At 36.7% G+C, this 13,747-nt stretch overlaps 1 protein-coding gene across 1 annotated transcript in view; it reads right to left on the bottom strand.

Moving 5' to 3' along the window:
* The window catches only part of RAB3GAP2 (RAB3 GTPase activating non-catalytic protein subunit 2), a gene marked incomplete at both ends in the record, with an annotated part of 109,662 nt that overhangs the window by 20,968 nt on the left and 74,947 nt on the right, over nucleotides 1-13,747 (bottom strand). The window contains 7 exons of the mRNA XM_080699526.1: nucleotides 1,718-1,946; nucleotides 3,148-3,308; nucleotides 4,322-4,427; nucleotides 7,689-7,782; nucleotides 8,414-8,631; nucleotides 12,790-12,917; nucleotides 13,458-13,548. Coding sequence (XP_080555652.1) covers nucleotides 1,718-1,946; nucleotides 3,148-3,308; nucleotides 4,322-4,427; nucleotides 7,689-7,782; nucleotides 8,414-8,631; nucleotides 12,790-12,917; nucleotides 13,458-13,548 — 1,027 coding nt within the window. The remainder of the gene's footprint in view (nucleotides 1-1,717; nucleotides 1,947-3,147; nucleotides 3,309-4,321; nucleotides 4,428-7,688; nucleotides 7,783-8,413; nucleotides 8,632-12,789; nucleotides 12,918-13,457; nucleotides 13,549-13,747) is intronic.

The raw sequence follows: 13,747 nt of genomic DNA, 5'->3' as shown, positions 1-13,747 counted from the left end.
ATGACCTTGGTAATTTAATAGGTATTGCGTTGAACCTGTAGATCACTTTTGGAAGTATGGCCATTTTGATGATATTTATTCTGCCTATCCATGAACATAGAAGATCTTCTTATCTCCTAAGGTCTTCTATTTCTTTTTTCAGTGTTTTATAATTTTCTTTGTAGAGGTCTTTTACCTCCTTGGTTTCCTAAGTATTTTATTTTATTGTGGGACATCCTGAGTGGAAGTGTCTTCTGGATTTCTTTCTCAGTTGATTTATGGTTGGTATACAGAAAAGCTTTTGATTTTTTAAGATTGATTTTGATACCACGCTGAATTTGTTGATCATTTCTATATGCCTTTTGGTTGAGTTTGTTGAGTCTTCTAAGTATAGTATCATGTCATCTGCAAATAGTCAGTTTTAGTTCTTCTTTTCCTATTTGTACTCCTCTGGTTTCCTTTTTATGCCTTACTGCTCTGGCTAGAGTCTGAAGTACTATATTGAAAAGAAGTGGTGACATCCTTGTGTTGTTCCTGTTTTTAGGGGGAATTCTTGCAGTTTTCCCCAATTTGATATGATGTTGACTGTGGGCCTATTGTAAATTGCCTTTATGATGTCGAGGTATGTTCCTTCTATTCTGATTCTCTGCAGTGCTTTTAGCCTAAATGAATGTTGGATTTTGTCAAATGCTTTTTCAGCATCTATTGAAATGATCATGTGATTTTTTTTCTTTGGTTCTATTTAAGTGATGAATTACATGGATTGATTTTCATATGTTGAACCAGCCTTGCATCCCTGGGATAAATCCTACTTGGTCCTACAGGATTTTCTTGATGTGGTTTTGAGTGTGTGTTGGTGGTAGTATTTTGTTTACCAGTTTTGCATCCAAGTTCATTAACGAACTGTAGTTTTCCTTCCTTGAGCTGTCTTTATTTGGTTTTGGTATTAATGTGATGTTGGCTTCATAGAATGTATTTGGGAGAGTCCTGTTTCTATTTCAAAAAATAGATAGAGGAGTATCAGTATTAGCTCTTCTATAAAGTTAACTTTTATAAAATTCACTTGGGAAACCATCTGGTCCTGAGCTTTTCTTTGATGGTAGGCTCTTTATTGCTATTTCAATCTCTTTGATTACTATTGGTTGGTTTAAATTTTCTATATCTTTTTGACTCAGTTTAGAGAGGTTGTCAATTTCTTTCAGATTTTCCATTTTGTTGAAGTATAGTTTCTGATAATCCTCTGTATTTCTACACTGTTGGTGGTAATATCTCCTTTTTTCATCTCTTATCTTCATAATTTAGATTGATTTCTCTTTTTTGGGTTAAGTTGGCTAGTGGTTTATCTTTCTTGTTAATTTCTTCAAGAAACCAGCTTCATATATATAAACTGAAATGCCTTAATGTACCCCAAAATATGTACAACTATTCTGTATAAAATAAAAATAAAAATAAAAATATATGTAACAAAAGAAGAAAATACACAAAAAAAGAGGAATCAAGTTCTGTGGAGATCAAGAAAAGCCTTCCTCAGAAGGGAGCACTTAGCCAGATCCTGAAAGATGAATAAGATGAAGTGCCCACGAGTGGGAGAGCAGGGTTGAGGGAGGAGGACACACTCAGAGCCAAAGATGAGGTCCCACAGCTGTGTCATCTTAACTAAAGCCTAGGATTCAGTAACATGAATAAAAAAGCTTCCCAACACAGAAACAGAAATGCACACACTCAAACTCCAGCTTACCCTTTCCTCCTTCCAACAACTTTTTAACAGAAAGCCTCGGAAGTGGCTCGGCCTGCAGTGAAGACACTTTGGAGTTCCGTGTGCTGCCTCTGCTGTGAAGCAGAGTCTGAAGTATGAGACAATCCTCCAGCTGTTTCAGAAGCAGTTTCCAGTACTCAGTGTCCAGAGAAAGGGCCTCCCAGGAATCAGTGAGGGCTTCTGCATCAGCACCCAAAACTGTTTGGGAAAACTAACAGAGTGCACTGGTGATTCCCCGGCAAAGTTTCCGAATTGACCTTAGTTTGGATGAGCTTTTAACTGAAAAGCTGACAGGAAGTCAGGAGATAACACAAAGCAACACTCAGATGCTGTTTCACCAGTCCTACTACTTGACTGCATAAAACACAAGGGGCCAGGAGCAGGCTGGAGACTCAGGGGTCACTTACAAGGGTCCTATGGTAATGATCATGGTTCAACCAATGGACATTTCCAAAAGTTTACTCGGCCTTCTTCAGCAAGGGCCACAGCTTTTCTATCAGTACCACCAGGATACTAATACCTCTTCAGAATGCATTCACCAACTTGAACTTATTTGAAATTTCTCTCTCTCCATTGTTGTAAACATCTCAAGCTGTCAATATTACTAAATTTATCCTAACTATTAAGACTGACAATGTTAAGTGAATCTCTAGAGATCTATTTAGGTGTCTTTCCAAATCAATGTAATAACCCCTAGGAAAAAAAATTATTTGATCCACCATGAAATTTAAGAGATGTCCATCTTTAAAAATCATATATGTATATATACTCATATACACATATATACAAATATACACATTACAAAATTACACATATATGTATATGTTTGTATATATATGTGTGTGTGTGTATATATATATATATATATATATATATACACACACACACATATGTATTTTCAAGACTCAAATATGTACATTTGAATCCTCAAGAGATGAGGAAAAACCATAAAAGGCTATCAGACAACTTATATTTGAATTGTTCAATGCTAGGTTTATAAAAGAATAAAGAATAAAGGCAACCACAGAAATTTAGAACTTGAAGAAATCTGAGAAGTGACCCAGTCACATCCTAACTTCCTGTAGATAAGGAAATAGAAGCCAGGTGGTGCCACACTTTGACAGGACTCCCCACAAATCACCTGCTGCTGGCGGAGAGCCAACTCTCTGCTCTCCAAATTTTATGTCATGTGGCAACTGCTAAATTCAAGTATGCAAGACATCTCAATAAACGAATTAAGGGCAGAACTCCAAATTTCCATTTTCCCCAAAAAAGTCCAATCAAATAATCTGCTAGACACATATTTCAAATTCTAGATGTTCCATAACACTGAAGACAATGTATTCCCAGGAAAGGAAAAGCATTCCCTTAGCTGACTAAACAGGTACAAAGCTGTATCTTTGCCCACTTACTTTTTTCTCTGTCATACTGTTTGATAACTGCGCGGCAACAGAATGCCCAACATGTGCAGATAACAGAGCAGCTCCATTGTTTTCAGACTGGATACAGGCCATGCGCATCTGCTGCCACCAAGGGGACACGGACTGGGAGTCCCAGGTCTCATCGATGGCCACTAGAGACACATTGGAAAAAGGAAAAGGGAAACTGTTGCACGGCTGACTTTGTTCAAATCCTTCATGTTTAAATTTCCCCAAAGATATACAATTATTTTACTCAGAATATTTATACTCCATTTCTTTATACTGCTAGTCATCTTATTTTAGAATCAATATAAATCTCGATGCAGAATGTTTTCATCACTACTGAAAACTACTATTTGACATTTTAATATAACAGATTATTTATTGTTCTGATAAGCCTTATCTTTCTTATTCTTTTTCAAGAATAAGAAAAATACTACTTCCACCAAAGACCATTCAATTAGCTTGAGGCAAGAAAATGTATTATTTAGCCAGGTGTGGTGGTGCACGCTTGTAATTTCAGTACTTGGGAAGCTGAGACAGGAGGATCACAGGTTTGTGGCCAGCCTCAGCAACTTGTGAGGCCCGCTACAACTTAGTGAGATACCTGTTTCAAAATAAAGATTAAAAATAGGGCTAGAGTGTAGCTTGTAGGTAGAATGCCCAAGTTCAATCCCCAGTACCACAAAAGAAAAAAAAATGAAATGTATTATTTATATTATGCTACATTTTATGAAACAAAAATGACTTAATTTTCAAGGATACTTCAAATGCACTATGAACTTTTTATTAATACAGAAAAGAATATAATGAAATGTCTTGTGCACTATAGCTCTTTTTTTTTTTTTTTCAGGTCTGAGGATGGAACCCAGGGGCATTTGACCTCTGAGCTACACCCCCTGCCCTATTTTTTATTTTTTATTTTGAAACTGGGTCTCACTGAGTTGCAGAGAGCCTCACTAAGTAGCTGAGGCTGTCCACGAACCGCGATCCTCCAGTCTCAGCCTCCCAAATGCTGGGATTACAAGTGTGCACCACCACGCCAGGCTCGTATAGCTCTTTTGTTAAGACAAACTATCCTCCCTCCCTGTTTTTGTGGCATTTCTCACACTAAATGTTTCCAGGAGCAGGAACTGAAACACAGCATGCAGCAGCAGCAGCCTACCTTTCATCTTGCTCAGCAGCGACAGCATTGTATGAAGACAGCAGACAGACTGAGGTTTATCCAGAATATCTTTTTCCTTAGAAAGCCAAACACTCAGGAGCAGAGACTGAAATCAAATTTAAAACCTTTTCAGCCCAAAAAATAATTAGCAGAGATAAGATCTTGCCCTGTTCTAAGCAGCACATCCTGCCTACGGATGCTGCTGCCTTTTGAGTTGGTTGCTTGTTCTACCATGGAATGCGAGGGCCAGGATAAGGTCTGTCTACCCAAGAGCGTCTTTATGATCTACTTGATATCTAAAGTTTACCTTTTCTGCCTCTTTAGGTTAGGCACTACCTTTCAACTCAAACCTCTATTAAGGAGCATATTACCAAGAAGGATATAACCACATGTAGATTTGCTGTGGCTCAAACTTTCAACTGCAGGTTGGATTAGAGACAGAGGATCTGGAGGTGAGGGTCTTGCCCTTGCCTTCAATGTACAGAGTTACCTCAGACTTGGCAGTGGGCAAAAGTATACAGAACGATGAAGTTCTCATTTAAAAACCATTACTGAGTTATGAAAAGCCTGTTATAAACAGTAACACCAAAATCGACATAAGAGACTTAACATGCCAGCATATCTACTTAAGTTTATAACATTTTCAAGATTTATCAAAATTTTCATAGATAATTCTCGGATAATGAAAAGTTTAATGGCAGATTTGTGAGAACTGGTACCTACAAATGGTTTTTATTAATTAGAATACTGCAGTACCTTTATGTGGGAAGAAAAAGATCTAAAATAAAAGGCTGACTGAGTCTGGTGTGGTGGCACATGCCTGTAATCCCAGTGTTTGGGAAGCTGAGACAGGAGAATCACAGGTTTGTGTCCAGTCTTAGCAACTTAGTCCCTGTTTAATCTTTTCAGGTTCACCATTAGGTTGACACCAGACTACTCAGATTGATTTTAGGTATAAATGTATGGCCTCAACTTCTTCTTCTTCTTCTTTTTTTTTTTTTTTTTTTTTTTTTTTTTGCAGTACTGAAATTGAACCCAGGGGCATATTACCTCTTAGCTACATTCCCAGACCAATTTTATTCTTTGTTTTAAAACAGGGTCTCACTAAGCTGCAGAGGGCCTAACTAAGTAGCTGAAGCTAGCCACCAATCCAGATACTCCTGTCTCAGCCTCCCAAATACGGGAATTACAAGTGTGCACCACCACGCCTGGCCTCAACAACTTCTTTTTTATTTTTTAGTGGTACTGGGGTTCCTGGAAACCCTTCTACCTACGTGCTACACTCCCAGACCTATTTTATACTTTTTAATTGGGAAAAGGGTCTCTTAAGCCAGTACAGCTGGCTTTGAACCTGTGCAATCCTCCTGTCTCCACCTCCCAAGCACAGGGATTACAAGCATGGGCACAGGTTTCCAAACATACCTGTAGGTTTAATGTCTCTCAAGGTTTGCTTCATGTCTCCATCAGCAACCAAGTTTAAAATACTCATAAAGAACAGCAACCCAAATGTTATTCTAGATTAAAGCAGCCAAACTAAACAAAATTAAATGCCATGCTTGGGTGCATTCTCTCCATACTGTGAACTCTTATTTTTATTTCCAAAGAAACATTCCCCTACCTACCACTACCTTTAACAAATTCTGAAACACCAACCAACCTGCTCTGCTTAATTTTTTCCTTCCTGTTTTTGCCTAGGTCAGCTCCTTCTAGCTCTTGCCCAATAAGGAAACTGCTATGTATAATCTAGGGTGTGGTTTTCTTCTTTTATATAAACTTAAAAAAATCCCCAGTGGATAAGTTTTTGTTTGTATATAGATCAGTATGAAATATAGGATGCCAAAGGTATGATCACAACATACAGGCTTTTAGGATCACTTATAAGCGATAGGAAGGTATTTTAAACTTTGGGAAAAGGTTAAGTTTAAGGAAGAAAAATAATGAAGAGGAGAAAACAAGGATAAATTAAGCTATTTACACAGAAACATATCCATGTATACACACAAAAGGAAAGACAGTACAGAAAAGCAACTACCTCATAGCTAGTAAATACAAAATAAGATATTCTTCCAAACTATCACAAGAAGAAATAACATACATACATACTATAAACTCATATTATAAATGTGAATTGTTTTTATATTAAATATGTCTCATATTGATAGCCATTAAGTGATATCTAAATAATAGAGCTGGAATACAGAAAATTGGAGAGAAAATTTGATTAGTTCCTTTATTCTATCACATAATCCCCAAGACTTGTTAGAATCTGTACCTAAGATTAAAACAGAAAATCCCCTGGATCCTCGGTAGATCCCATGCCTAATGCCTGATAAACATTCCCTTTTGGAAAGTATTCTTCTGCAGTACCAATCTCCTTTCTGCTTTACTTTTGCATTCAAGGAATGAATGAAAATGACAGCAGACTGTGAGGAAGCCATCTATCTGTTGGCTTTCTATATTTAAAGGCATCCATTTTGTTACTCTTTTTTTTTTTTTTTTGCGGGTCTGGGGATGGAACCCAGGGGCATTTGACCTCCAAGCTACACCCCCTGCACTGTTTTTAATTCTTTATTTTGGAACCGGGTCTCACTGAGTTGCGGAGGGCCTCACTAAGTAGCTGAGGCTGTCCGCAAACCGCGATCCTCTGGTCTCAGCCTCCTGAATGCTGGGATTACAAGCGTGCGCCACCACGCCCGGCTTTGTTAGTCTTTTGGATGAGCTGAATTTCAATTGGATAATTATTTTGTCTTAAATTGGTTATAGCATAAAGATTACATCCTAACATATGCTCAAAGTTTGAAAATGTTGATATAATTTTATATAGCATTAAAGGAAATGTTTTTTTGTTCTCTGATTATTTTTATTCTAATGTTACAAGCTTTACTGCTGATCAGAGTCCATTATAACACATTCATATAGATAGGATTCTAAATTTATTTTAGGCCAACCATAGAATATGCTTGTTAACTTTTTTTTTTTTTTTTTGTGGTGCTAAGGATGGAATTCAGCGGCTTTCTACCTTTGAGGCTACACTCACTCCCAAACCTATTTTCTATTTTATTTGGAAACAGGGTCTCACTAAGTTGCCAAAAGCCTCACTAAGTAGCTGAGGCTGGCTTCAAACCTGCACAGTACTCCTGTCTCAGCCACCCAAGTACTGGGATTACAAGCGTGTGCCACCACGCCCAGCTTTGCTTGTTAACATTTAAAAAGATAATCTTATTCTACTAAATATGGTGATTATACTTTTCTTTGATCATTTTTAGAAGGTTTTTAGGTATGCTCCAAAAGGCAATGATTTAAAGAAAGACTCGTCTGCTCTGCCTAACATTAGCAAGGAATAAGAGTATCTAGCAACAAAACTTACCAGCAGCAGCTGAGGGCTAAGTCCAGCTGACTCCAAAGTGTGACACATATCCTCAGTGGAGCTTTCTCCATGCAAACACTTCCAAAAAAAGAAACTGCCTAGTAAAAGAAAAGCAGGCGTGACACGTTAACCAATGACCAATTAGCATCTGGACTTCTGAAACGTATTCTAAAATTCCAGAGAAGCAAAACAGCATGAGATTAACAGTTTGACTTGCCTGAATTATTGAGGCAGAAAGCAAATTACATGTCTAACACTGTCTCTTTAAGTATACTCATTCATACAATTCAATCTGTATAAATATATATGAATATATGTATATGAAATACATAAAAATACATATCAAATATATAAACATATGAAATGTATATCCAGAGTATCTTTTTTTTTTTTTTTTTTTTGGTGGTACTGGGTTCCTGGAAACCCTTCTACCTCCGGGCTACACTCCCAGACCTATTTTATACTTTTTTAAATTTGGAAACAGGGTCTCTTAAGCCAGCATGGCTGGCTTCGAACCTGCGCGATCCTCCTGTCTCCGCCTCCCAAGCGCGGGGATTACAAGCGTGTGCCACTATGCCTGGCTTCCAGAGTATCTTTTATTGACCAAAAGATCAAAATTCTTTGGTTAATTTACCTTCAGGAGTAAGGCGCTCTATGAGATGCTAACGGATTCTGCCAGGATTCTTCTAGACGCGGAAGGATACGAAGCACAGTGGCTTGTGTACTTACCTAGAGCCACATATTCTTCCTCACTTATCTTCTTTATGTTGAGCACATCTTTCTCATAATCTAAATATTCCAGAAATGTCTTAACAGGCAACACACCATCCTTATCATCAGAAAATCGGACAGTCGTCCGCGAGTTCTCTTGCTTGTATTTCTCTAATAATGCCTGGAGCTTACGTAGTTCTTTTTCTTCGAGTCTCAGTAATACAGCCAAGTCCTTAACATAGAAGGAAAAAAGTTCTCAATAGACCGGGTCTCTTCTATGAATTTGCCACATGTGCCAGCTCTACTATCTGAACAATTATCAATATAATTCAATATATATCAAGAAATATCAATATATAAATACATATAATTCAACATATATCAATATATAATTTAATATATAACAATATTTCAATATAATAATTCAATGTATATATTAAACATATCTATTCAATATTAAGAAAAGATGACTTTTTGTTGTTATCTGGTCCTAGAGATAGAACTCAGAGGCATTCTACCTCCGAGATACACTACCAGCACTTTTTCATTTTATTTTTTAACTTCTGAAACAGGTTCTCAGTTCATTGCTGACGGACTCACTAAATTGTTGAGGCCGTCCTCAAACCTCCAATCCCTCTGCCTCAGCCTCCAAAGTCCTGGGATGACAGGCATGTGCCACTATGCTCAGCTGAAAATATGACGTTTTTTATCACTGTGATGACTATCATGTACTCCGCTTAAAATTATATTTTAAATATTATATATATTATATATAATATATATTAAATATTATATCAAATTATATTTCATGACTAGAAGGTTATTTAAATTATTTTTGAAAAACTATATACTAGTAACAGTACTCATTTTATTTTCATCTTCTGCAGTACTAGGGGTGAAACCCAGGGGCATTCTACCTCTGAGCTACACTCCCAGCCCTATTTTTTATTCTTTTTTTGGAAACAGGGTCTCACTAAGTTGCAGAAGGCCTCATTAAGTAACTGAGGTTGTCTGCGAATCCGGATCCTCCTAACTCAGCCTCCTAAATACTGGGATTACAGTGTGCACTATCACACCCGGCTAAAAGTACCAATTTTAGAAAGTACCATTTTGCTGGGTGTGGTGGCGCACGCTTGTAATCCCCGCGCTTGGGAGGCAGAGACAGGAGGATCGCGCAGGTTCAAAGCCAGCCGCGCTGGCTTAAGAGATCCTGTTTCCAAATTAAAAAAAAAGTATAAATTAGGTCTGGGAGTGTGGCCCAGAGGTAGAAGGGCTTCCAGGAACCCCAATAGCACACACACAAAAAAAGTACCAATTTTACACTACTAATTTTGGAAAGTTGCTTGAGAGTGCTCTATACTCTTCTAAATTGTTAGAGTAAACATGTATTCTTGTATAATAAAAAATTAAAAAAGATGTCAACTGCTACTCTTATCATTCATAAAACTAAGGAACTATTTGAAATTAAATGTTTTTATGTAAATAAGTATAAAGTAAAAATAGTGGGAAACCATTCTTGCTGTATTTATACATGATTCTTCTATGTAAATGTCAGGCATACAAAGATTTAAAAGCATAGATACAATCTGCCTTTTCATTTTTATATGCCATATATACAGAAACATCTCTTGATACTATCATTTGTCAAAATTAAAAAATGTAGCCGAGCGTGGTGGCACACACTTGTAATCTCAGCGCTTGGGAGGCTGAGACAGGAGGATCGCACAGGTTCGAAGCCAGCCTCAGCTACTTAGTGAGGCTCTCAGCAACTTAGTGAGACCCTGTTTCCAAATAAAATAGGTCTGGGAGTATAGCCTAGAGGTAGAAAGCCTCTGGGTTCCACCCCCAGTAACACACACACACACACACACACACACTCCAAAATTTACTATAGCATACATAAATAAAGCCATATTCCTAAACAGGTTTCATTTTTTTACTATAAGCCACTGTTTTTAAAGACAAGGGGGTAAATTGTAAAATGCTATTAAACACATACCAATGGAGTCGGGTGTGGTGGCACAAGCTTGTAATCCTAGCATTTGTGAGGCTCAGACAGGAGGATTGTGGTTCGTGGATAGTCTCAGCTACTTAGTGAGGCCTTGTTCAAAATAAAGAATAAAAGCTGGATGTGGTGGTGCAGTTTGTAATCCCAGCACTTGGGAGGCAGAGACAGGAGGATCACGCAGGTTGGAAGCCAGCTGCGCTGGCTTAAGAGACCCTGTATCCAAATATAAAAGTATAAAATGGGTCTGGGAGTGTAGCCTGGAGGTATAAGGGTTTCCAGGAACCCCAGTACCAAAGAAAGAAAGAAAGAAAGAAAGAAAGAAAGAAAGAAAGAAAGAAAGAAAGAAAGAAAGAAAGAAAGAAAGAAAGAAAGAAAGAAAGAAAGAAGAAAGAAAGAGGGAGGAGGGGGGGAGGGTAGGGGAGGGCGGGAGGGAGGGCGGGCAGAAAGCAAGCAAGCAAGCAAGCTAGAGGTGTAGGTCAGAGGTAGAATACCCCTGGGTTCAAACACCAGTACTGCAAAAAAAAAAAAAAAAAAAAAACCCAAACCCCCACATGTTTCAATAGTTCAATATAACAAACTTATATGTAACTTTGTATGTTTAAGTCCCATAAACAGCAAAAAATGAATTCACCTCTGAATTTTAGTCCTATATGTAAAATATTAGTCATTGAGCCTAGAAACTGGCTGCATGTTTCTGAAGCACCCAAAAAAGTCTATAGCAAAATGCCATTTTAATTCTTTAGTAGTGTTTTATAAACAATAATAAAGAATAGTTTCTCAAATGGTTTTTAGGATTTTGTGCTTCTTTTATCTTTGCATTCTATGTGGGTCTACCAAATGGAGATGAATTTTATAATGGGCTATATACTGAGATATCAAGTGAAATATAGACCTTATCAATGGCATATTTAACTTTATTTGATCAGCATGTGCAAAGACTTTAGATCTTATGAGAAAATTCAGGCACTGAAGAACCTATAAAATGTCCAGAAAATTCTGTGGGCATTACTTGCTTAAAACTATTTCACTATTGTAAAAGTGGAGAAAAAACCCAAAATATCCTGAAAAACGAGTCCTGCCATTTATAATATGATTCATAGAATATCATAATGAATACATTACTGATAAACTGCTATATAAAATCCATCTAAAATCACAAAGATAGCCAGGCATGGTGGTGCACTCTTGTAATCCCCGCACTTGGGAGGCAGAGACAGGAGGATTGCACAGGTTGGAAGCCAGCTGCGCTAGCTTAAGAGATCCTGTTTCCAAATAAAAAAGTATAAAATAGGTCTGGGAGTGTAGCCCAGAGGTATAAGGGCTTCCAGGAAACCCAGTACCACCAAAACAAAACAAAACAAAACAAAAAAGATACCAGAAAGTGTAGCTTGTTTCCACTACAATTTTTTCCTCATTTTTCTAGTCATAAAATTTTTGTTTGCATGTATTTAAAATAAAAAAGCTTCTACCTTAAATGAAATTAACTTTCAAATATACCAGATTTTCCCCATGCTAGGGACCAAACCCACATGTTGTAAATACTTTACCCCTGAGCTATACTCTAACCAGATAATTTTTTAAAATCATTATCATCTCTGAGTATGAGGATGCACATCTGTAATCCCAGTACTTGGGAGGCTGAGACAGAAGGATCACAGGCCAGTCTCGGCAACTTAGGGAGACTCTGTTTCAAAATAAAAAATAAAATAGGGCTGGAGGTGTAGCTCAGAAGTAGAATACCCTTGGGTTCAATCCCCAGCACTCAAAAAATTAAAAAATAAAAAGCATTATCAGTAACTTGAAAGATCAATAAAATAATTTCAACAATCTTTCCTCAGATAAGTAGAGGACATGAGGTCCCAAAGATGGGCAACTTGTCCAACAGTAATTTTCTCACAAGACACTATTTTTCTCTATTCTCCAGTAAGAGGACACTTACTTTAATGTGGAATGTTTCTAAAATTTATTTCATTATGCAGTACATAACAGAGAAAGCTTATTAGTTTAACCATAACACATTGAAACTAATCTTTGCTGCTTGGCAGACTTATTTTGTTCTTTATGAGAAATTAGTTTTGTCACATTAGTAAATTGAAAATAATTTCATTGTAAACCTTTTCCAGAAGTTGTTGTTTTCTAAATAGGCACCTTAAATCAAATGAGCCTAGATAATAAAGAAACATTAGCAATATAATTCCATATTCTTGTAAAAGTAATAGTAATTTAGCAGCAAGACAGAGAAAACCAGGAGAAGCCTGGTAAAGAAAATCAAATATAAGCTTTAAAAAACATCTTCATTTTTCTACTTCTTTAACTACAAATTTTAAAAATTAAATTACTTAGAGATTATTTTGTATAATACTAAAATTGAGGCATACTTACATTATCAGAGAATGGTGTGTCTGGATGAACATCAAGGGAATTTAATTGACTGACAGACTCATACAGTTGTAGTAATTTCAGTTTATTGGCACAAAACTGTAGCAATCCTTCATCAACAGACTCAAGTTCTAAAAGGCAGAAAGAAAAACATATTAGATATATTTTTTAAAATCATAAAAAAAAAAAAAAAAGCTGGGCATGGTGGCGCATGCTTGTAATCCCAGCTGAGACCAGAGGATTGCGGTTCACGGACAGCCTCAGCTACTTAGTGAGGCCCTTCCCAACTCAGTGAAACCTGGTTTCAAAATAAAGAATAAACAATAGGGCAGGAGGTGTAGCTTGGAGGTTGAATGCTCCTGGGTTCCATCCCCAGATCCACACACACACAAAAAACAACTAACAAACAAAAACATAAAAAGAGTTTTCTTCATTAAATCTCTTGAAATTACGTAATATCTTGGTGTTTTGTTTTATTGGTATGTTTAAACCAGAATGAATTTTGAAAGCAAAAATAATTGTCCCATTATGGTAAAACATGTCATTTTAAAAAATAAAATAAGATTCTCCAACAGTAAGAAAAATAAAAATAGAATAAAGAAGAGCTCTATGATGAGATATATAAAATTTGAAGTGAAACCATAGCCTCTGATCAGTATACACTCTATTACCTTGATTTTTTAAAGTGTCCATTAAAGTCTGGGTGATGTTTCTAAGGCAGGAAAATGGTAAACGTTCACTTGCCAAAATGCTTTCCAAAGCCTAAAAGAAAGATATTAAGCAGTTAAAGTAAATCATAAGGCAATGATCTGATGTTTTAAATTTCACATTTATGCCTATGCCTTTATACCTCAAATTTTATAGAAGTTTCATATTTAAGGTGCTTTAATATACCTACTTGAGATAAAGCTACATCATAAGTAGAATGTCATCAGCTTCATATCATGTCACATATGGTATA

This window comes from Muscardinus avellanarius (assembly GCF_963383645.1).
Source record: "Muscardinus avellanarius genome assembly, chromosome: 7".
Taxonomy (NCBI): Eukaryota; Metazoa; Chordata; class Mammalia; order Rodentia; family Gliridae; genus Muscardinus; species Muscardinus avellanarius.
Note: the sequence above shows the minus strand (reverse complement) of the source record. Positions and strands in the feature narration are given on the sequence as shown.